Source organism: Marmota flaviventris, chromosome 8, assembly GCF_047511675.1.
Source record: "Marmota flaviventris isolate mMarFla1 chromosome 8, mMarFla1.hap1, whole genome shotgun sequence".
NCBI lineage: Eukaryota > Metazoa > Chordata > Mammalia > Rodentia > Sciuridae > Marmota > Marmota flaviventris.
Genome location: NC_092505.1, coordinates 6675693 through 6701277, shown reverse-complemented (window position 1 = coordinate 6701277; position 25585 = coordinate 6675693). Strand labels below are relative to the sequence as shown.

Genomic DNA, 25585 nt, shown 5'->3' with positions numbered 1-25585 from the left:
GTAATAAGTCATTTCATTCATCCTTGTCATTAGATCACTAACCTTAGACTCTGCAAAGTCACAGTTATTACAAAGTTTATTTTTAATACATGTTTTTTTAACACCAGCTCTGGAGCCAGGCATTGCGCTGTGTGCTTGGCATTATCAAAGCGAGTAACAGGAACTGACTGTTTATCAGTATAGTTCTAGCCTGCTCTTTATATCTAACACATGAGTCCATCATTTTAAAAACACTTTGCTCATCCTTACCACATTCAGCTTCTCCCTCCCTCCTTTTCTCAAGTGTTTCTTCATAGTATAAAATTTTCTGATGGGCTGGGCACAGTGGCACACACCTATAATCCCAGTGACTCAGGAGGCTGAGGCAGGAGGATCACGAGTTCAAAGCCAGCCTCGGCAACTGTGAGGTGGTAACCAAGTGAGACCCTGTCTCTAAATAAAATATAAAATAGGGCTGGGGAACATGGCTTAGTGCTTTAGTGCCCCTGAGTTCAATCCCTGGCACTCCCCACCACCCAAATTTCCTGATGGATTCAGTTCATTCTTTCATTGAATAAATATTTATTGAATGCAGGCCATGTGTCAGGCACTGTTCTTAGTGCTAGTGGTAAAGCCCACTTACTCATGGGCTTAAATTCAGTCACTTTCCTAATCCCATACCTTATTCAGTACAGCTGTATTTCTTTAATATTTTTTCCCTTCATTTTGATAACGGTCTTGCCGTTTTCTTGCCACATAAGCTTGGTTGCCCCCTTTGTTTCTTAGGGCGATTCTGTTTTAGAACCTCAGCCACATAAGAGTTTCCATATTTGGGTACTTCAATTTTAATTAACTTGAATTACTTCCATTTTTTTTTGTTTGTTTTTAGATTTATTTATTTATTTCGTATTTCATTTAGCTGTTCCCTTTAAAGTCAGATGTGGATTAATATTATTAACCGAGGGCTGGGGTTGTGGCTCAGCAGTAGAGCGCTTGCCCAGCACGTGTGAGGCCGAGTTCAATCCTCAGCACCACATTAAAAAAAAATAATAATAAGTAAAATAAAGATTATATTGTGTCCGACTAAAAAACACATATTTAAAAAAGGTAAACACAATATCTTAAAAAATATTATTAACGAATGATATCCCCATCAACACTTAATGATGAAGAATTCAAGATGGCTAAATAGTATATATTCAGACCTATGGTCTCTGACACATTTTTTTTTTTTACAATATTTTTTTAGTTGTAGATAGACACGATTTTTATTTTATTTTAATTATTTATTGATTGATATTTATTTTTTAGTTGTAGGGGGACACACTATCTCTATTAATTTTTATGTGATGTGGGGATCGAACCCCGTGCCTCACTTGTGCTAGGCGAGCACTCTACCACTGAGCCACAAACCCAGCCCTTATGTATTTATCTTTATGTGGTGCTGCAAATCGAACCCACTGCTTCAATGTGCCAGGCAAGTGCTCTAACATTGAGCTATAACTCTAGCCCTCCTAGAAGTCTTTTATCAGAGATTAAATGATTTGTTAGTTTTACTCAGGGTCTTCTCCCGTGCTTATTTGAACTTTACTCAGTGGCTACCTTTTGAGTTTTATCATGTCCCAATCTCATAGATCTGTTCATGAAATGTGTTTTTCCATAGAGTTAGTGCTTCTATGGTTTCTAGTAGTTTTCTTGCTACAATATAGTATCTTGACTAGACTGAGAAAAATCACTTCATTTTTAAGTTGTTAACAATTTTAATAAATTATTAAATAAGTTAATCATGCTGTTACTGTAAAAAAAAAAAATCTGTTCAGAAGGATATACAAAAAAACAAATCTGGACACCACATGCATACTTCTCTACAACTTGCCTTTTATACTTCTTGATAGTGACCCACAATAGTATTTTGGAATTGAACTCTGAATAGATTTTTGAGATAGTTTTGAATTACATATTATAGGTATATCATGAAATTATTTGATGTTACAGCATGTATTGTGGTACATTTTCCGCTAAAATACTAACAGCTAATTATTTGGGTGAATAAAGATTATATGTATATATAATGGTGGATGTCAGATTGACCCATATGAAAAAGGCATTTTCTAACCCAGATTCAGCCAAATATTAGCACTTTTGTATGGTTCACCCTAATACTTCATTATTTAGTCATCTCTGTCATAGGATGAACTGAAAAATTTCCCCTTAATTGAATTAAAAGAGAAGAAACTTAAGGAAAAATTAAAATATGGTGATTTGCTTAATTATAAAATGTGATTGACTGGAAGTACCAATATTAGTTTATCCTCTTGAAATATTACCGTAGGAAAGAAAAGAATGAGTGGTAACTGTAAACATTTTTGGCATCATGGGAGAAAATTGAACTTAATGTCTGAATTAATTGAGCTAAGGAGACAGTGCACATGTGGCAGACAGACATATACGTAGTACAGTTGCAAATCCCCACTAGTGCAGGGGGCCTAATTGTTCTTTCATTTCATGAAAAACTCATTTTACTAACAAATTATGATAGATGGTATAGGAAATAGCTAAAAAAGTCCTAGGAGTGAAAAATATATTTATTTCTTGTTAATACACATTCACAGATTACCCACAGCAAATTAAGAAAGAACATTAGAAATTCTTTGTCACCTAGCATACCATTCTTTTAAAAAAATATTTATTTTCCAATTGTAGTTGGACACAATACTTCTGTTTATTGATTGATTGATTGATTGATTGATTGTAGATGGACAGAATGCCTTTATTTTATTTGTTTATTTTTATTTGGTGCTGAGGATCGAACCCAGTGCCTCATGCATGCTCCGCAAGTGCTCTGCTTCTGATCCTACAGCCCCAGCTTACCTTTATTTTTCTTATTTGTTTGTTTGTTTATTTATATGTGGTACTGAGGATTGAACCCAGGGCATCACACATGCTAGGTGAGTGCTCTACCACTGAGCCACAACCCCAGCCCCTAGCTAGCATATCATTCTTATGCATGGAGTGTATATTGGTTAAAAACAAAACAAAACAAAACAAAAAAAACACCCCAAAATTTAGCAAATGGGAGATTTTCAGTATACCTCTGTTGATTACAGATATACAAGAACAGAAATATAAAACACATTTAAAGAGAGAATACTTAATATAATTAATAAAACTTTGGTGAAGCTGATAACAAAGAGAAAGCCTTCCTAGCCAATCATGAGGTGAAGGGGGAATATCCTGCTCACAGAGAAAACTTAAGGTTTAGAGGGTTTTTTTTGTTGTTGTTGTTTTGGGTTTTTTCTGTATCTGGATTGAACTCAGGGGCGCTCAACCACTGAGCCATATCCCCAGCCCTTTTTTGTGTTTTATTTAGAGACCGTATCTCACTGAGTTGCCTAAGCGCCTCGCTTTGTTGAAACTGGCTTTGAGCTCGAGATCCTCCTATCTCAGCCTCCCGAGCCACTGGAATTACAGGCATGTGCCACCGTGCTCGGCAAGATTTAAAGGATTCTACCAGTGAATCTACCACCAGAATATAATCATGACCAAAGCGTGCAGCCCAGGATTGCAAAGTTTGTTTAACATCCAGAAATCAGTGTTAGTTACCACCTTAACAGAGTAAATCTGAAAAGCCTTATCATTTCAATAGATGCAGGAAAGGGATTTAATAAATTCAGTATCCATTCATGAGGAAAAGGTCTTGGAAAACTATAAGTAGAAGGGGAACTTTGTTAATCTGATCATTATACTAGGAAACTTTTGAAAGCTTTCTTTCTGAGATAGGAAATAAGACATGGAACCTATGCATTCTGTAATCATCATCATAGTGGAGCTTGCATCAGGTGGAAAAAGGCAAGGTAAAGAATGAAAACGGGGGCTGGGGATCTACTCAGTTGGTAGGGTGCTTGCTTGCCTTGCATGCACAAGGCCCTCGGTTCAATCCCCAGAACCACGAAAGAAGAAGAAGGAAAAACTAAAACATATGGCTCAGTTAGCTATATTAATAGTGCAGATAAACGTATGGTTGCAGACTGTTCTGTTGGGCAGCACTGTTCCAACTAGATGTCCAATGTGGGTTTATTTTGGAAGATTTGGAGTTGATTTTGAAACTTACATGGCTACAAAAAGTCAAAATGTACTTGAAGAACAACAAAATTCTCTATTGGATATTAAAACTTCTAAAGCTATTGTGATTTAGATAGTGGTTCTTGAACAAAGAGGTTTAGGAATGTCTGTACCAGTAGAACTGAATACAGCATCAAAAAAATAAGTCTACACATAGGTGGGTACATGATTTGTGATAAAGTGGCATTGCAGAGCAGTGGAGAATGTTAACCTTTTTTTTAACATTTTATTTATTTATTTATTTATTTTAGTGGACCTTTATTTTTTTCAATGGACCTTTATTTTATTTACTTATATGCTGTGCTGAGACTCAACCCAGGGCCTCACACATGCCAGGCAAGTGCTCTCCCACTGAGCCACTACTCCAGCTCCAGTGTTAGCCTTTTCAGTAACTGGTTCTCAATCAAAATTGGATATCTACTAGAGGGAATATGAAACTTGATTCCTACCCTACATGTGTACAAAATCGAGATAGATTGCCAATCTAGGCGTGAAAGGTCATGTCCAAATTCTAAAAGATATTACATGGAATTTCTTCATGACTTTGGTATAATGAAAAAAAAAAATCTCTTAAACAGACACCACCAAAGTTCTAAACAAAGCAAATGTTGAAAAAAAAATGAAGAACTTCTGTTTTCAAGGAACATCATTAAGAGTGTGACAAGGAAAGCTACTTGTGCAATTAGGTGCTCCAATCTAGACTATTGCTTCAAAAAACAAAAACTCCTAGAACTTTGTAAGAAAAAGACTGCAATTCGATAGATGAAATGGAAAAACTGTAGAGAAGTAGTGTCCAGGTGGCCAGTATTCATGAACAGGTGCCTATTTTTACCAGGAAAATACAAGTGAAAACCATAGTGGAATTTCACTATACACCTATCATAATGGCTGGAATTAGACTGATTCCAAGTGGTAAAAGAGTGGGACTGTAGGAATTTTCATAGACTACTAATGGAAAAATAGATTCATTAAAGAAAGGAAAAAAACTGGAAAAAAGAGCAGAACACCTCTGTGTATGTGTATCGATAATTTTTTTAGAGAGAGAGAGAGAGAGAATTTTAGTTTTCAGCGGACACAACATCTTTGTTTGTATGTGGTGCTGAGGATTGAACCCGGGCTGCACGCATGCCAGGCGAGCGCGCTACCGCTTGAGCCACATCCCCAGCCCGAGAATTTTTTTTTTTTTTAACTGTCAATACTCATTATTGTCTTGCGGTGGAAATAATCTAGATGTTAATCAAAAGTAGAATGAATAGCTGAGTACTGTGGCACACACCTGTAATCCTGGCAACAGACTGAGGCAAGAGGATTGAGTTCCAAGTCTGTGCCAGCAATTTAGCAAGACCCTGTTTCAAAATGAAAACTAAAAAGGTCTGGGGTTGTAGTTCAGTGGCAGAGTGTGTGCCTTGCACGTGTGAGGCACTGGGTTCAATCCTCAGGACCACATAAAAATAAATAAAGGTACTGTGAATGTCTGTACCAGTAGTCCATCTACAACTAAAATAAATAAATGAATAAATAAACAAATAAAAATAAAGATATGTGTCCATCTACAACTAAAAATAATATTTTAAAAATCTGAGGTCCTTAAGACAGAGCTCTTAAAAACAATAAAATGATTAAGACTGTAAATGGCAGATTATTTACCACTCTAGATCTTAGATTTCCTATCTATAAAGCAGATATTATTATAGTAACCCAATTCTATAATTATATATGTATTTATATATGTAGATAAATATATATTAAAAATCTGAGATTTTTAATATATATATATTTTTTACCTGCTTTTTTGTTTTTAACATACAGATTTAAAGCTCCCCACATACACTATTTTACAAGTAGATTTCCTTTTTGTTTTTGCTGTGACAAATATGCTTAACAACCCTGAACATATTATCAGTTATTTTCTTAGGATAAATTCCTAGATAATTTTTTTTTAATGGAACAAAGTTTGCGTCACATATTGAATTGATTTGAGTGTATTTTTCATTATGAAAAATGAAATTTTTTAAAAAAAGTTATCCCATCTCTTTTACTTAATCGAAGCGTGCTTTTACTTAATCAAATAGTATTGATCAGTTAAAAATATGCCATACTGGGGAGAGAAACTGAAGTTAAGATCTGAAAGCAGTGCCAAGGGCAGGTGATAATTCAAATTAAATAGGAATGAGGGACTTGAAACTTGCATTTTAGATCATTCCAGCCATTTTTAAAGAAATACAGAGTTGCAAATGGGTAGATCAAGATAGAATGAGCTGTTAAGAAATCTGTTGGTAATCCTAAGTGAGCTATGTGGTGATGGAAATGGAAAGGAGAGGTTTTTGAGTGTCCTGTAGAAAATGGAATCAGCAAGATTGAGTGCCTATTTGCATGAGAGTGGGCTATTGGAGGAGAAAAGGAAAAAAAAAAAAAACAAAAAACCATGATTCTCAGAGTTTTGATTCTGGTTAACTGGATAGGAAGTGGTGTTATTAACTATAGTAGAAAATAGAAACAGAACTTAAATTTGGGGGTAATTGGGCTTTGTTCTCTTCAGTATGCAGAGTCTGTTGAGCAGCATTCAGTGTACACTGCAGAAAAATAGCACCATGCCTGTCATCTTTATTGTACATTACAGTATATTTAGTGTACTTGATTATATAGTAGTTACAGATAATATTGGTCATTTATTAATTAACAAAGCTCTACTTAACCTTCACAACAGCCTTTTCAGGTAGATATTATCAGGAAAAATGAAATGTACAAGGTCATGTTGTCAGTGAATAGTGGAGCCAGAATTTCAAATCCCACAGCCTGGCTGAGAGTCTCTGCTCTTCATGGTTGGGCTGATGCTGTTAGGTGTCTCTAAAATAGTAGACTTCAAGGGTATTCTGGAGCTGGACAGTATGGTCTGTTGTGTGGTGCCAGTTAGCTGGTTCATTGAGGAAGAAACAGTATTTTGGATCTGGGGTTTGTTGTTCAGAGTTTTTTTGCCTTGACTTTTGACTGCAGTCTTCAATTACAAGTTAGGTTGGACATAAGGAAGAAAAGTCTTTTTTCTTTTTCTTACCCTTCTTTCTTACCCTTTTTTTCCTCTTATTCCTTCTCCTTCTCTCCCACTCCCCCTAATCTTTTCCCTTAGCCAGTTACAATACTTCTGCAGACCAAAAGTATTAATATTCCGTATCTACCATGGATATCATGATCCTTATTTACTTGTGGAATGGTTATTGATTGTTCTGTTTTTGTGGTGAGTTTGCCATGTGTAGGTTCTCTTAGGACTTCATTGGAAGGGATTTGTTTCCCTGTTTGCATGATCAGCCTTTGATTACCTGTGTCATTGGAGAGCACCATTAGGACAGATCTTTGATCTGTGTTGGGGGATTCCAGAGATACTGTTTGCTATATATCTAGCAGGTGCAAAGCAGCATCTCAACAGTATTCTTTTGAGTTAGTTTGTGAGTAGCTATCCATTGGCAGAGTGTCTCTCAAGATTTCAGTCTGTAACTTATGGTTCTCAATTGATAAAAACCTCATAAGTGAAAGTAAGTTATAAAGGTTATTATAGTTGCTTTATTTTAAACTTTTCTTTAGATTTTCTCATTATAGATTTGATTTATAGATACTCATCTTAATATATATTTTATACCATTTAACGTATAACTGTGTCAAGTGACATACACCTGGTTGTAGTTATAAAGGTTTTTAATATTATTGAACATTCTGAAGTCCTTATTAAAGAACTTTCAGATCTGTCAAATGATATAAACATTAGGATATGAATACTTCCTTTAAACCTCACTTATCTTTTCATAGGAGGAGAGACTTCAGCATGCAAACCTTCATCTGTTCGGCTTGCACCGTCATTTTCATTCCATGCTGCTGGCCTTCAGATGGCTGGACAGATGCCCCATTCACATCAGTACAGTGACCGTCGCCAGCCAAACATAAGTGACCAACAGGTTTCTGCCTTATCATATTCTGACCAGATTCAGCAACCTCTAACTAACCAGGTAAGTTCATGAAGTATCAGAAATGATGTTGAAATTATAGTTTATTCCTTAAAAGTGTTAGAATATTAACTGGGAAAATAATTAACTAGTTTTCAGTTTTATATTTACATGGAAATCTGGATTGACAAAATGATGATAAGAAGTTTGTATTTAAAGTTCATGATTTTTATTTTTATTTTAATTAGTTAAAAGATACCCAGAAACATACCACTTTCTCATTCTGGAATAGAGAGGAACAGTTACTTCTAAAGAGTATTAGACAAAAATGAAGCTTATGAAAGTTAGTGAAGTTAAAAAAAAAGTTATAGGAAAGCAAGATTCCCATTACAGGAAAGTTAGAGGACTTGTTTTATAAAAAATAAAACAAAACTCCTTAAAATTCAAGAAAAAAAATATATGCATGTGAACAATGCTATTCATTCTAATATTCAGAGGAGAGATATTCATCATTATTAGGGGGTGTGATTATATATATTATAGTAAGATTTTTGTCTGCAGTTAGCTGGCATTACATTGATAAAATACATATGAGTGAATAGCATTCATGGTTAAATAGTTAATAAGTTGAATTGTGGCAAGACTTAAGAATTCATTTTATTCAGTGAGAAGTTTACTTTCACATTTGAGAATTGGAGCACTTCATCAAAATGTAAGTTTAGGAAGTGTTTACACTTGTGTACAGAAGAAAATGGTGGAACACCAATAAATAATAATGGCAAGATAGTCCATTTATATTATTGTACTTTGAAGAAACAGTATGTTTTGAAAAATTATTTTGCTTGTTCAAAAGCAGCCCATAAAACAGGTGCTGTTTTTGATCTATTTTCTAGCTAATGAGACTAAACCCCAATTTGTGACTTCTTCAGGTATATTTGTAGTAAATTCCTGGGTCCAGCCCTGGCTTCTTTCTTCTTAGATACAGTGCTCTCTTACGTCTAATGCTTGCCATATATGGAGGGCTAGAAAAAAATTCCTGTTGAGTATTTTTCTGGTTATGTTATTTTATTTTAGTAAGTATTGTTAGCAAAGTGCCTATTATTTTTAATATGCAGCTATCATCTTGTTTGTCTTTAGATCCTTTATAAAAGGTATTTTACTTAGGTTTTCTGTTTTAAATTGTGTTTTTTAAAAGATTGACAACACAGAGCTGGGGCTGTAGCTCAATGGCAAAGCGCTTGCCTAGCATGCGTGAGGCACTGAGTTTGATCCTCAGCACCACATAAAAATAAACAAATAAAATATAGGCATGCTGTCCATCTACAACTACAAAAAGAATTAAAAAGATTCATAAGACATAAAAAGACTGTCTTTTGAAGTAATCATTCTTGGCCAGATATTTCTGCCAGAGTCTATAAATTTCTGAACCAAGAAGAGAGTTGTATTAGAAGATATCTTAGAACTGAAGTGTTTTGTTGATGTGGCATGGAATACAGGACATAAGGCATGAGCTCAAGTCTTGGCCCAGGATTTGTTGTAGGGCTTAAAGTAGATCCCATCGATCTGTCAGATCTCTTCCTTGAATGTAAAATTGGAAATCTTAGATTGTACCCCCTAAAATGCCTTCTAGCTATAAACTTCTACAACTTTATTATGTGGTTTCCATTGTTTGGTAATCATTCTGGCAGAATCTTTTAAATAAGACTTACTATAAAAATAGTATATGAAATGAACTGGCTTTTAAGATTTTTGGTTCTAGTAGTTAATCTTTCCTGTATGAGTATGTGTTGGACAAATGTAAAATGTTTTTATTGAGATGAATTTAGGAAATGAGAATATAATAAAAGTAAGTGTGAAAGATTATGATTGACTGTATTAGAGTTTGATTAGACTGTTCTGGTTTTCACAGTACCTTTCATAGTTCTTAAACTCGCCAGGTACCCTGGATATATGTGATATGTACTATTTAGCTATATTAACAGCTCTAAAAAATAGAAGAAAGGCAGAATTGCATATGAAAATACGAGGTAAATGTAAATAAAATAGGTATTGTTACACTAATAAACAATTTTTTGACTAACGTCCTAGATCTTGCACTGTGGAATCTTTTCAGGGGAAAATAATCTTTTCAGTTAATGGTCGTTTTAGCTCTTAGAATTAGTTTAAGCAGGAGATGCAAACTTCTTCTGTTGAGTGATCTGTAGGAAGGGAAGGGGCAAGCATTGTGGTTAAGATGTTTCCAGCTCCCAGAGCCAGATAGCTGAGAGGCAGTATTATGACATTTCACCCACTTTCCTTTCTTCAGGTTACTCCCCTTTCAAAAGGGGCAACACATGCAGCTAGGCAAGCTCTTGGGTTCTTTGAATACCATTATCTTGCTTTCAGCTGTGGAAGTGGGGAGGAGCACTTGCTGCATTCCTCTCCATTCTCTTGGCACTGTGGATATGAGAAACAGGAAGTTAGGAGAAGGCATCAGATCTGCAGGGCTGGCCTTAGGGCTTAGTATACCTGTGTAACTGTGTGTCTTCTGATTCTTCATTTGTACTTAATGGCAAAATAGAAAATTTGGTTAACCTGAAACTGCAATGAAAGAAAAGGAAGTGTTACTTAGTAAAAATCAATGTGTTCTTCCAGTGTATTTTGAGCACCTCGGTACAAGGTTCTTTTTGAAGCACTGAATTATATGCTGTAGTCTGAGGCCAATTGTGTGTGTGTGTGTGTGTATGCTTGTTTCAGAAAGCTTTCTGTTTTATATATACAAGTGCTCCTAAAATAGTAACTTTTATTGTCAGAAGTAGATAAGAAAAATAAGGTACTAAGAACCAACTTGTTGACTTGGCCTTATGGGCAGAGTTTGAATGGTGGTCGTAAAGGTTATTGATAGTCTGTGAAGTGAAGCACACAGAATATCAATATTGAGTGCAGAAATTTGATTATTAGCTCATAGTTATGTGTTTGACTTCATGTATGTACTATACTTTCTTTTTTCCATTTTCTTATTTGTTCCCTTGAGAAGGGTTCTCACTATGTTGACTCAGGTTGGACTCACAGTCGAGTTCCTTTTTTTGTGAGCCTTTTGGATAGCTTGGACTGTACCATACTTTTTAAAGTTTTCTTGATTGACCATTTTGATGTTTTGAGTGAGCATAATTATTCCTAGATGTGGTTACTAATTCTTTTTTGAAATAACCAGTGGAATTGTGAACAGGCAAGGTTTTTTTAATGCATTTTAATAATTGCTCATGCTTAGTTCATGCATGCCACAATTATTTTGCCCAAAAATAACCTAAAAATGTCTCAGCTAAAAGGGTATTAAAAAGACCTAAAATTGACAGAGAGCTCCTGGCCCACTGTTGGTGTTAAGACCCTGAGTTAGGTATTGACCATCTCAGCTCTCAACCTAGCAGTACTACTACTACTACCACCACCACCACCACAGTTACTGGGGTTTGAACCCTGGGATACTTTACCACTGAGGTACACCCCTTGTCCTTTGTATTTTATTTTGAGATAATCTTGCAGAGTTGATAAGGTTCTTGCTAAATTGCTGCTGATTCTGGCCTCAATTCTGTGATCCTCTTGCCTTAGCCTAGGATTATAGGTGGTGCCACTACACCCAGCTTCCTAGCTGTATTTTTCAACCCCCTCACCCTGGGCTATATTCTTAACTGGCTTTGTGTCATTGGAATCTCAAGTTTCTAATTTGTAAAATGGTCATGGCAATAGCACTTACTCTCATGAGATTGTTGAAAAGATTATATCAGACATGTAAAAAATATGCATGTTAAAACAGTATTTTGTAAATACTGTATTATATTTATTATTTTACTATCAAGTTATTTAGTTTGCTTTGTGAATAGTATACTTTGTGCTAGTGTTAATTTTACTGGTAATGAAGCATTTCACTGGTTTATACTTTTTGAAATTTCACATTGAGGCTGCACTATAGCAGTTCAAGAAGAGGTTTGCTGATTAGATTACCTCCATGGCGGCGGGGGGTCCATGAACTTAAAATTAAAAAAAAAAAAAAAAAAAAAAACACAAAATTATGTTCTTTGGAACTTCTTTTATTACTGTTTATAGCTTTCATTCACATAAAAAGAATTGACATGTTTATTACCAATATTATCTATTTAGTAAATTAAGCCCCCAAGGAATGTTACTATGTGAATTTAGTTTTATCTACTGCATGTACATTTGTGTGGTGTGTGTGTGTGTATGTGTGTATTTTTTCCCCCCAGTACTGGGGATTGAACCCAGGACCTTGTATGCTAGACAAATACTGTACCATGGATGGAATCATGTGCCCAGCTACTACTGTTTATATTTTTTAAAAAGCAATCTGTTTTTTGAAAATTAATTCAGAATTTGTTAATTCTGATGATCACTTCAGACAAATAGTTTAGCCACTGAGATTCCTTCTCCCCACCCCACCTTATTTGGAACTTAAAAAGGGAGAAGGTCTTGAGAGAAATTAATTCAGTAATTCAGCAAATTTACCATCTGGATAACAATTTGAGAGTTTGAGTATACCTGCAGAAGAAACTTTTAATATTGGTTTATGAGAAAGTATGCTTCAGTAAATGCAGTGAGTGGATAGTAGTAACTCCATCTTTACAGACCACAGGGATGGGGATAATTTTTGTTTCACCTATAATTATAACTTTTCCTTCTTTTTCATTTGTGTGGGTTAGAATAATAAGTATACCAAGACTCCAGATGTTTCTATGAGGCCTTGGTATGATATATTTTCTGTTGCCCCTCAGATTAACTCAAATGTCCTTTGAGAGGGGCTTTGTTAGGGCTTTTGACTCAAATAAATTTCCCCTGGCATAAATGTCTATAAGAGAAGTCAGGAACACAAGGATGAGTGAGTGGTAATGACTATAGGTACCTTGATTTGACCAACTGGCTTTGAGGATTTGTTGATTGCAAGAAGCTCTGTGGAAGACGTTTGGCGGGTGATTGGTGCTCAAAGAGCAGTCCAGTAGCATTGGTGTGCTAGTTGCAGCCCTCATGGATATGTGTAGAGAGGGTCCATGCTCCTGCATTATCCTGTCAATAATTTAGTGAAAATTTTTAGCAGGAAACTCAAAGTTGAACTTCTTATAACCTAGAGAATGCTGAAGGGAGCCATGGATTAGGATTGAGTGAAGGGAAAAGGAAATGTGAGGGTAAAATGGGAGGTATTTAATGTGGATGGCATATTTTATTTCCTTGTGTTAAGGAAATGAATGAACATTTCAGCCTTGCTCTGGAGCAGGTACTTGTTAGGGAAAAGGGTCTGGTGGTGGTTAGAGCTGTGCTTCTAGAGCACTTTCCAACAGTTGGAGGCAGGGAGGCGTTGCTACCAATTCTTTTTGGTGCCACCAGGGTCTTGAAATCGTATCTTGGAAGCTATAGGTTGCCTCCAATGATTGGGTTTGTCTTTGCGAGCCAATTATAAACCAGCTCATCTTAGGAATAATTCTGAACAAATTTTGCTTTGGGCTCATTGTTTTAGAGAAGCCCTCTTGAGCAGCATTCCTGTGTCTCTCCTGGATCCAGGGGTGTGTCTATAATTCACCATTTAAGTGTGGGGAACACATTAAAAAAACCTTGGGCAGCTGGGCATTCCATCTTCTATTTAATTTATTTGTTCCAGTGGTTGTGTCTTCATTGTATTCCAGATGAAAGAGAAAACTTTGAGAGAGAATGTGTAATATTGTAATGTAGATATCTTTTTCAAAACAGATATACAGGTTACAGAAGAGGGAATTACACCCGTGCAGAATAGTTAAAGTGCTAGTCTTTTCTATTTAAGGTGATGCCTGATATTGTCATGTTACAGAGGCGGATGCCCCAAACCTTCCGTGATCCAGCAACTGCTCCCCTGAGAAAACTTTCTGTTGACTTGATCAAAACATATAAGCATATTAATGAGGTAAGATCATTGATTTTTTTTTGTTGTTCTTATATTAGCATCTGTCTTGTAATAGATCAAGGGAAGAAAGTTATTTTGTGCTTGTTTAAATATCCTAAACTTGTTTTATTCCCAGTGGTTGTCATGTTATAATTTTTATGAAGAACAGTAAATGAATGATTTATAGATATATAATTACAATTATGTAAAAGAAAAGATATTAACAAGGAATGCAAACATCAAAGAAAGTTGTGGATCACTTCCCCTTTTTCAAAATTGTATTTAATATGTTGAGTTTTTCTATAATAACTCTATCCCAAAACAAAGAAGGTGAATACTGATTGTATAAAAATAGACATATATTTGACTTTTGCTTAAATTTTGATTTATCTGTAACTTTTGCTCTTGGTGTTGAGAAGCTCTGAGATATATTTAACCCCCAGTTACAGGCATTTGGTGTACTTTATTTAATCTATTATTAAGTGATCTTTTCTGGAGAAGAGAAGAAGAGCCCATGCTTTCTTTCCTCTTTAATGGGGAATCCTGCATCCTTTCTGATCAAAGACTTATGCCCCTCCCATTTTAGAGCCACTTAACTACAAATGTCTGTATTTTTAAATATGCAAAATTTATAGCAGTTTGGTCCTGTTTATTGCCAGTATTATTATATTACTATGACATTGTGGTCAGATAAATTTAGAATTAACTCAATGAGGAACAGTTCTTAGATTTTGTACATGTTTATGTATTATAAAGGATGGACTGTACTAGCTTGTGATTATCTGAAAAATATCTCATAAATGGTTTCTAACAGTGTGTTGATAGCTAGTTTGTTTCTTTCTGATAAGTTGTTAATAAAATTATAGTTTAACTGTTCTTTATTGTAGCTTTGTTGAAACTTGTTTTTAAATGTCACCTTGTAAACTAGACTTTTTCATCTGTTCTATGGAATGCAATTTATAATGTCTTCAAAGTTAGTTACCAATTACTTGGACTGTTAATCTAATTTATCTTATTTTTATCAATCTTTGGAAACTATATTATAAGATAATATAATATATTATAAGATAATATAGGTGTTAAGAAAAATAACTTAGCCTGTGATTAAATATATGTTTAGGAATTTAGTGGGAAGTGAGGGTTGGGTGGGTTGGCTGTTTTTCAATAATTATTAGATTATCATCAGATTAAAAACTGGGTGATTTTAGTAAAACATTTATACTTCCATTTTTTAGTCTTTTTTTGCCTAGAACACAAAATATAAAGTTGGCATTGACTTGGACATATAAGGGAATTTGAACTTGAAGAAGATGAAACTTATTTATTTCATTTGGCATTTGTTGTTTATATCAATGTATGTATTTGTCACAATTCCTCATACTATATTTTTAAGATCGGTGCCATCTCATTTTATATAAATTTTACCCTAATTTATTAAATAAATATTTATATTCTTCTTGAATAGGATACTCTGGACCAATCATTTAACATCTCCTGTTTATAAAATATACCAACAACCCAACTATATAGTAAATTTCACTGTAGGCATTTTTCCATTGGTTGCATCAACATTATTTTCTAATTCAAATGTCAACTGCAGAAAATTCTTTTATTTTTTATGTTATAAAGAAAAAAATTCATCAATTTCCTTATAGATTTGTCATAATACTGTTTATTCTCATTTCAGGTTTACTATGCAAAAAAGAAGCGGAGACACCAACAGGGTCAGGGAGACGATTCCAGTCATAAGAAGGAGCGGAAGGTTTACAATGATGGTTATGATGATGACAACTATGATTATATTGTAAAAAACGGAGAAAAGTGGATGGATCGTTACGAAATTGACTCCTTGATAGGCAAAGGTTCCTTTGGACAGGTAATTGAATGAAAAATGCTGAATTTCATTAATTGGAAATTATTTGTGAATTATACTATTTCACCCTTTCCTCAAAAGCACATTTTTAAAATATTTGTAAATAGATTTTAATAATGGATATCTGAGTATCTAGATGATCATAGATCTCCAAAGACAAGAAAACTTCATCCTCTATAAAAACTCCATTAGGATTTTTTTTTTTTAACTTCATATCTTTGGCTACTATTTTTTTTAAACTTATGACTAAGTGGTTAATTTTAATAGCTAAGAGATATTTTTTAAAATAAGTATATTACCTCTTTTGTATGGGCTTTATATAGTCTGTGGATTGTTCATTATGTGTATTAGAGATGTTTGCATTTCTGTCTGTTTTAATTTCTTCAAGGAGAAAAGAACTACCATTTTCAAGAAATAGCAGGCATCTTCCCTTTTCTGGAGGCTCGTGTTGTGCTCTGGGTTTTCCTCCCACCTCATTTCCTAATTGCATTAGGCCTCTCTGAGTGGGCAGATAAGCTTCAAGATGTCCTTTTCTAGTCCTTAGGGCACCAGCATTACCCGTGCTCTGATTGGGGTAGTTCCTGGGGACCTGTGTTTTTCCTTTTTATTCCCAACCTGTTCTTTTCTCCCATAACTCTCCCCTTCTTAGTTGAACACCCAGCTCCATTACAGAGCACAAAACTCTAAAAACATGTCTCTTGGATCTGTTGCATCCAGATTCAAGAGCTCATTCCCATCCTCCTCCTCCTCCTTGTATAAAACTTTCTATGTTTCCCTGGCTACTCTTCACTTAGTAAATCCTCTTGGTTCTCTGAGTCATAGTGCTGTTTTGTTTGAGGTATAGTCCTTGCATGGTGAGTTAAATATTAACCTGAGATTCAGCTACTTCTGACTTTTCACTGACAAGGCTAGACTGAGAGTTTAAATTAAAGACTTCTTGAATTGTGCGTGTGTATGTGTTTTAAATTATGGAATATGTGTGTGCTTACTTCTCTGTTCCTGCCCTGACCTGAGAGCAAATTATATTCTCCTTTTTAGCCTGAGGGGAAAAATTCTATCCAATGTAACCATTCCATGGTCAAAAGTATACTGTAAGCCATTAACAGGCACAAGTGTAAACCCCCCAAAAACCTAAACTGTTTACACACATAAGGAAAAATGAATAAGCATGTTCAAAGCCTTCTGTATCTCCAGTGTGGCTTACCAGGTTCTGATGACACATGTACAGTGTATGTGCTCCTTCCCATAATGTGAAGGAACTTTTCCTTGATTTATAAACTCTCTTTCTTCTGAGTTGGGCTCAGTGTTTTGGGGGCCTGTCTTTATGCAAGTAATCCTGCTGTGTTGGAAGCAGCTTTTGCTTCTTTCGCAGTCCCTGAAAGAACGGCATTCTTGAGGCCCAGCTGTTAGCCAGAACTATAATCACCTTATAGTTGTAGAGATCGCGCCCTCTACTTTGAAAAGGGCACCAATATTTCGGCAGTTGCTCTCAATAAGACATTTTTCTAACTTTGTGATATCCAGTGTGAAATTTGTGGGCATATAGATATTCTCTAAACTTAGTTGTCCCTATTCATTCTTTCAGCGCATATGTTTTGCTCCTCCCCTTCACCTCAATTTGCTTATCCGCTAGCTCCTCAGAGCAGGTAGGCATAGTAAATCTGAAAATATGGGCCTGTTTGACCTCAGACTCCGTCATCCTGATATTTCTCAGGCAGAGATATGCAGTGTGTATGTTCAAGATTCATCACTCGTCAGAATAATTACTGTCTTCCATATTGACTTAGCCATACTTTCTCTAAAATTTCTGCCAGGTCCTTGTCAAATTCAGGGTCTTGCTATTTCTTTAGATGGTGGTTATGAGTCCTATTGCACATTGAAATTTCTGATGGAGCTTTTAAGAAAGGATTGATGGTAAAATCAGAATTGAGCCAAATTTTGGGCATCAATATTTTTTAAAACTCCCCATTAAATGTGTAATTCAGGATTGAAAACTACTACTTTAGTTTTAACCAGTTAATTATTTGTCAAGTCATTAAGTACTTGGCCCCCTGAGATTGGCCTTTGTCTTTGAGACTGTCAGGGATCTGAACACTGAACTACACCATTTTTGCCACACTCAGTATATTCAGGGAGGTAGAAGATTATCATACTACTTGATCACATGTTTACAAAGATAGCATCTGATCAAAAAGACAACAGACAGTATCTTTTAAAATTGGGTGAAAACAGAGATACTGTTCATTCCTTTCCAAATCTGATTTATAATTTAATTTTACAATATATTTAGCCTTAACCAATTTGGATCTTGTAGCCTATGTTCATCTCTGATCACTGGTTCCAGTCTTCACATTGAGATCATTTGGAGTTCTACCTCAATCCCCATGCTTTTTGAATGTATGAACTTTTAGTGTATGGTGGAACTTCTCTGGTAATTTGTGTTTTTTTTCTTAGCATAAATTAATTATTTTATAAACCTTTGTTTTTGTGTATCAGAATAAAGTTAGAAAGTTATCTGTTCTCTGAGATGCATCAGAATTTTTAAATATTTTATTTATATTCTTGGGATTTAAATCAAGTTTTTCTCATTCAAAGAATGGTGAGGTGAATTGTTTTATAGTAAGAAGAAATAGTTTTCAGTAAAAGAGGTTAAAAAAAAAGCCAAAGCATTTGTCAATATTCTCAATTTTATTTCTGAAGAAGGAAAAAAGTTAAGTCTAATTTTGTTAAGAAAGTTATCCATTTTGTAGATATATAGAAATATTAAAAGGATATAAAAATTCAAATTTAGTTCAAAAGATGGACTTAAAGTTATAGTCTTTGGGAAAGAGTAACTTTTATAAATACTGAATTGAAAGAGGATCTTTCCTAATTCAGAAGGTCAAAAAATATAGTTATATGAGAATTCAGTAGGTTTGCAATTGGGGGAAAATGTAAACTGTTGTGAAATTGTTGACATTAATGCAAATAATTACTTACCTTTCTTCTCTTTTAGGTTGTAAAGGCATATGATCGGGTAGAGCAAGAATGGGTTGCCATTAAAATAATAAAGAACAAGAAAGCTTTTCTAAATCAAGCCCAGATAGAAGTGCGACTTCTTGAGCTCATGAACAAGCATGACACAGAAATGAAATACTACATAGGTAAACAAATAGGCAATCATGCAGTGTACCTACTCTAGGCCAGAAAATTGAATCAATGGTTATTTTTGTATCAGAACATGTTGATTTTTATTTTAAAGTGATCAAAATTTTTTCTTTCATTTGGAGAGCATAAATCTGTTTCTTAATTTGAAATCTTTGGGAGTAGTACACTCCAGACATTACAAATGAGAATAGGACTTTTTTTTTTTTTTTAAATTACAACTTACAAGTTATATCTTTTTTTTTTTTTTTGCATTGATAGTTAATGTTCATCCACAGTCATCCTAGTAGTTCTATTCTAGCTCAGAAATTAGATGCAAGCCATTTGTTAGTTGTTGTAGAACCTTTTTTGGAGTGTCTGGACCAAGGTCTCAGGCACTTTGTCAGTTTGTCAGCATTAGAATTTGTTGTATTTACTATAGCAGAAAAGAGGTAGTAGCCACTTACTAAACTCCTGTCACATTCCTTATTATTTTCTTCCGTCATCTCTAATAATTATGACAGTCCTATAAGGAAGATGGTAGAGCATTTAAATTATAGATATAGAATAGTACTTATAGTGTTTTAAATAAAACTGTTTAAAATTGGCACCATGTGGAGGGGCATTGACAAAGGAAAGAATTGAAGGACCCAAATTTGTGGCAAATTCTGTGGCAGTTTTGAATTTAATTTCTGGGCATTGTCAATACTTGGATGTAGGAAAGGGAAATAACATTGCACTGTATTGTAAGTGAAAAATGCAATGTCTTAATCTGCATTTAAAATTGGAACCATTAAGAAAAGGCATGGGAATGTGTTATGATTCCGTAGTTCTCCCAGAATGGTAAAAATAAATAATGGCTGGTTACCAGCAAAGGCCTCAGATAGTTAAGGTCATTTCATTTCATTTATGAAATATCTCTTTTCACTTTCGTAAAAAGAAAAATATGAGCATGCACTTTTTTCTTCTTCCTTGGTTCCTTTGCAGATATATGATGTTATCTAAAATAAAGTGGTCTCTGTAGATACCTCATCCCTTCTTCCTCCTTAATTCTCAAGGATTAAATTTTGAATGTTTGCTTAAATAGCAGAAAAAAATGTTGGTAACTGTAACATTTTAATTCTGCTTTATTGAAAGAAAACATGGCTGGCCTAGAGAGACTACTCAACTTGTTAGGTACCTTATAAGGGCTGTCCTTTTGTTGTGGTGGTGGTGGTACCAGGGATTGAACCCAAGAGTGCTTTACCACTATAACTATAACCCTTTTTTATTATTATTATTTTTTAATTTTAATAAAAGGCTTCAGCCTCCTGAGCTGCTGGGATTATAGTGTGCCCACTGCTCCTCACTCCTTTTATTTTTAATAAACTGACTTTAATAACCAATAAATATATTCGTTATTGTAAATGCACTTTTGGGTAAGGATGATGATGATGATAATAAAAGAAGATGGTAAATGTAAAGGATCTCAAAAAAAATCATGAGGTTCTGTATTGGAAAACAACAATAAAAGAACTTTAAATAGAGGTATCTTTATTTAAAGTGTCTGAAAGTTGTGTTGCTTTTTCATAATATGATTTAATTTTAAGATGTTCGAATATAATTTATTCTGATGAGGAAGTATTTTAAATCTTTGTTTGAACGTTAAGAAAATATCTGCATATAGCATAATTTTAATTTTTAACTGACACCTAAAAATTATGTACCTTTATGTGATGTTTTGATAAATGTATACATTATGTAGTGTTCAAATCAGAGTAAACATATCTGCACATTTATCACTTATTTGTGGTGAAAACATTCAAAATCCATGTAATTATATTGAAATACACATATTGTGTAATAGTACAACAAAACCTTTTTTTTCTTTCCCTAACTCTCTCTCCCTTAAATAGCATAACTTCTTATTTGGGTTATTTGGTACCTCCCATTGTCTAATTAAGAGAAAATTCAATTTGGATCTAGAACAAAGTATTGCCAAACCTCCATTCTCCCACAAAACCAGCTTAAAAAGCTGGAAAAATAGTTTGAACTTTCCTTGACAGTGTTTTTAGTGCTTAGCACATTGTAGGTACTAAGTAATTGAGTTATGAATTGGGAGGTCAAGTGGAAGTGAGTAGATCTCTCATTGGAGGAACATTCTAATTGCAGAGTTTCTTAAAGGGATTTTTGTAATCACATTGGAATTCTGACATCAGTTATCTTTTGTATTCCTTTTGGTAGCTACTGCTTAACCTGAGATTAAAAATCCATGCATTGGCCATGTCTGTGAAGTGTCATGGAGTTGTTTGTAGTTTCAGACCTGTGAACCATAATGACTAAGTAGATGTTACACCTTTTTATGTAACCTTTTAAGGATTCTTTTTTTGTGTGTTTGCAGTGTCAGAGAGTGCTATAAACTCATGAAAACTATGTAGAAGTTTTAGTGTTACTTAGCCCAATTTTAGATCAAAAGCAATACTGATGCACATTGTTGGAAGGCAGGCAGCCTAGGGCTATCTCCAGGAAAACACAATGTCTGTGTAGTGACCAGATACTGAATACTGACAGTTATTCAGGATAAATTTGTAGAGAAACATGCTTTGGTGATACTATAAGACCAAAGTGAAGGTAGCCTTGTCATCCACTTGGTGTGGTACATGTAAGAATGTTTATAGCTAAAGGCAGCACTTTTTTTAATTGAATATTCTAATCTCATCTGATGTGAAGTAAAGTGTTAAGAACTAAGCACCATTTTTCAAGCATTTTAGTGATTATTAAGCCTTCTTAGATGGTCACCTAAGTGGTTTCAAGTTACGTGTTCTTGTACCATTTCCCCAGTCATAGTCCTGCTCATACTTTCTTCTTGTGGCTGAGCTTTATTTTGGTATTTTTCCAAACCTTCTAGTCTTGCATGAGATTTCCCTTTTATCAGTTTCATCAACATAATCAAATGACTTGATTATGGACTTCCCAATTCCTTACAAAAGCATGATTTTTAAACTCTTGCTTTAAGTACCAAGTACTTTCACAGTTGTTATGAAAATTACTAGCAAACACAGATTTTGTGTTTAAACAGGGCACTTTGCTGATACTTTTTACCATATATCATTTATTGATAGACATTATACCTTTTTAGTAGAAAATCAATTTAGATAATCTTTTTAACTGTAAAATGTACTGTTCATGTAGAATGGTGATCTCCAAAACTCTTCCTGGTTTTTGCTTTGCATTTTGATACTGTGATGTCATGTGTTGTTGAGTACATGTCATGTATTGTTGAGAGTACATGTATGTATATGTTACTTTCATTTTATGGATTTGTATAGTTGAAAATTAAACTTTTCTCTTTCAGTGCATTTGAAACGCCACTTTATGTTTCGGAACCATCTCTGTTTAGTTTTTGAAATGCTGTCCTACAACCTCTATGACTTGTTAAGGAACACCAATTTCCGAGGGGTGTCTTTGAACCTCACAAGAAAATTTGCGCAACAGATGTGCACTGCACTGCTTTTCCTTGCGACTCCAGAACTTAGTATCATTCACTGTGACCTAAAACCTGAGAATATCCTTCTTTGTAACCCCAAACGCAGTGCAATCAAGATTGTTGACTTTGGCAGCTCTTGTCAGTTGGGGCAGAGGGTAAGTATTTCAGAATTTGTGAATTAAAATAGAATTATAACAGAATAGGTCGACACTGAAATGTTGTTAATAATTTGTTTGTAGATTGAAGGCAATTATAGTATGGCTATTTATCTTTAAAATGTAGTACTTGAGTCACCTTGATACTGATCTCTTTTAAAAAGTGAGTAGCAGTACTTTGAATTAGAAGATGCTGAATTTTCAAAGTGAATGTATTTGAAACTGTATGTATACTTAAAAGAGTAAGAGAATAAGAAATAAAAGAAGTAAATATTAGGTGATTCTAGATATATTCCCAAATAGAGGTTTTAGTATAAATTTGGGGGGGATTCCAGTACAGTGTCTTGAATTTTTGCTATAGTATATTTCTCTGAATCCCAAGATTATTATTAATTTTTTTTAACCCTCAAAAACTGCCAGGTTGTGGCTCAATGGTAGAGCACTTGCCTAGCATGTGTGAGGCACTGGGTTCGATCCTCAGCACCACATAAAAATAAACAAACAAAATAAAGGCATTATATCCATTTACAGCTAAAAAAAATATTAAAAAAAAAAAAAAAAACCTGCCAGGTAAAAACAAATGCAGCGATCTCTGCATTAGTCATGGTACTATAGTATAGAAATTACAGTTGTTGGACATATTTGTTTTGATAATTGTTTAAATTTTTCCTTCTCTTCCCCACAAAATTATAATTTAAATAAATTCACACATGTCCAAACATGTTTTTTTTCACACTGTTAAAAACAGACGTGCCTGTAGTGATAAACAGACTAAGTGTAGCTGATGTAGGAAAGCAAAATTTTCCTACCATAAGTTAGTGAAATTTCCTGTCCTGTCCAACTTTTCTCCTCCAGGTTTTTTTTTGTTGTTGTTGTTGTTGTTTTGGTACCAGTGATTGAACTCCATTAATTGAAATCACTGAGCCACATCCCCGCCCTGTTGTGTAATTTATTTAAAGACAGGGTCTCATTGAGTTGCTTAGTGCCTCACCTAGTTTTTTATTTTGAGGCAGTGTCTTAGTAAATTGCCCAGGCTAGCTTTGAACTTGTGATCATCCTGCCTCAGCCTCCAGAGTATCTGGGAATAATAGGCCTGCCACTACCGTGCCCAGCTGTGAAGCTAGTGTATTGAAGTAATTTTTAAAGATTGGAGTAGGAAGCAGCATTTGCAGTTTCAGATGCCTCTGAAAGAATCAAGAGATACTCACAGCTAATACGGGATAAGGTATATTAGGAATGAAAAACATGCCTATTTTTAGAGTAATTTCAGTAGATTTTAAACTTAGAAATCCCGTCCACCCCATTTAAACCAAGTCTCATAATGTTCTGTCCTAATATCAAAAGTATTATCTCTGTCTAGCCAACTAACATTATTCCATTAGCTCAGTAAGTTTTTAACTCTTCACCTCTTTTGGTATTGCATGGAAGTCATTTCCAAGATAGGTATGTGTGGCCCTGCCCCCTGGATCTATTGATCAGAGTCAGAAGGTAGGGCAAGTGTATTTCAAGGAAAATTCCTCATGAGATTTTGGTGCTTAAACTGACAGGTGAAAGAACCACTTCTTTGAACAAGTTTGGATGGGTAGGTGACAGACTTTCTTGCAATAAGCTGTGAGGTGAGACCATCTCTCCATAGTAAGGAGCTTGGGGGTCAGCAATGTTATTAGCTTATAAAAACTTGGAAGTGTAGTACAGGTTGAAGTGCTTGCAACCAGAAGTGTTTCAGATTTCAGAGTCTTTTTTATTTTGGGATATTTGCAGTCTTTACCAGTTGAACATAACCCTAATTTAAAAATATGAAACCTGAAATGTTCCACAATCTTAAACTTTTGTGTGCTGTGTTTAAGATTTTGGAATATTTTGGATTTTCAGATTTAGGAGTGACCAGCCTATACTTCTTCCCAATTCTTTGTGTTAGGCTTTCTTCTTAGAATGCCTGAAGATTCTTGACTTGCCTACAGAGGCCTGAGATTGTTCTTTAAGACTTGGCTGGAGTTCTTAGTGGGAGTCACAGGAGAGTGCATGAGTTTGCATGGCTGAAGTGTTAAGAAGTTTTGTTAGAATTTTGTTTCTCTCTTTAAACAAGTTTGTTTGCTTTAATAATCTAGTTATAAATTTATAATAGAGAAATCATGCATTTCAAGATTTTATTTCCCTAAGAAATCTTGAATTGAGGTGGAGAGGGCAGGGTAAAGAAGTGATTAGTCAGAAGTATTCCCAGTTAAATCTTTTTAAAACAGCATTTTGTCTGTGAGACAGTGGAGTACAAATGTCTGAATTTTAGGTTTTATAGTATTTGAGAGTTATATGACCTTTTAATGCTGAAATTCATTGTTTTGATTGATTTAAATACAATTTATTAAAGTAATGGTAAACCCAGTTGCTAACCATAGCAGGAAGGACTAAATTGATAGGGAATGTGTTAAATTTTTTTTTTCTAATGAGGTGTGATTATTTGTTTTGAGATTTATCTTAATTACCATTTAGGAGTAGACGACATGAAAGGGTCAAATTTTTATGTATTTTACATTTCACATTTGGATTAACCAGTCCTTTGAAATGTTTAATTCTTTAATCAATATTCAAAGTTTAATGTTGAAATTTTCTTTTAATCCATTGTTGACCGTAATTATAAACAAAATTCATATTGAACTAATACTATTTTGAAATGTGTTTCAGATATACCAGTATATTCAGAGTCGCTTTTATCGGTCTCCAGAGGTGCTACTGGGAATGCCTTATGATCTTGCTATCGACATGTGGTCCCTTGGGTGTATTTTGGTTGAAATGCACACTGGAGAACCTCTATTCAGTGGTGCCAATGAGGTATATGATTTATTACTTGTAACAGTTATGATTCTGTTTTCATCCATGGCAGTGTAATCTGAAAGTTTTTTTCAGGGGAAGACATCTAAGGACCTGTGTAGTCATTCAAACGTGAGGTCAATTTTGAACTTTTTTTTTTGTACTCTATTTGTCTGTCAGTTGTTGTATAATGGTGAATTTAGAATTACGAGATGGTGATTAGGATAT

General features: G+C 34.5%; 1 protein-coding gene across 5 annotated transcripts in view; it reads left to right on the top strand.

The window, feature by feature from the left end:
- Positions 1–25585, top strand: part of Dyrk1a (dual specificity tyrosine phosphorylation regulated kinase 1A) — a 136288-nt gene that overhangs the window by 88450 nt on the left and 22253 nt on the right. For 4 of the 5 annotated variants that reach the window (XM_071615033.1, XM_027929107.2, XM_071615032.1 and 1 more), the window contains exons 3-8: positions 7900–8096; positions 13837–13956; positions 15623–15811; positions 18804–18951; positions 22266–22552; positions 25232–25378. In XM_071615033.1, the coding sequence (XP_071471134.1) occupies positions 7900–8096; positions 13837–13956; positions 15623–15811; positions 18804–18951; positions 22266–22552; positions 25232–25378 (1088 nt within the window). The remainder of the gene's footprint in view (positions 1–7899; positions 8097–13836; positions 13957–15622; positions 15812–18803; positions 18952–22265; positions 22553–25231; positions 25379–25585) is intronic. The other variant, XM_027929108.2, reaches the window with a different exon arrangement.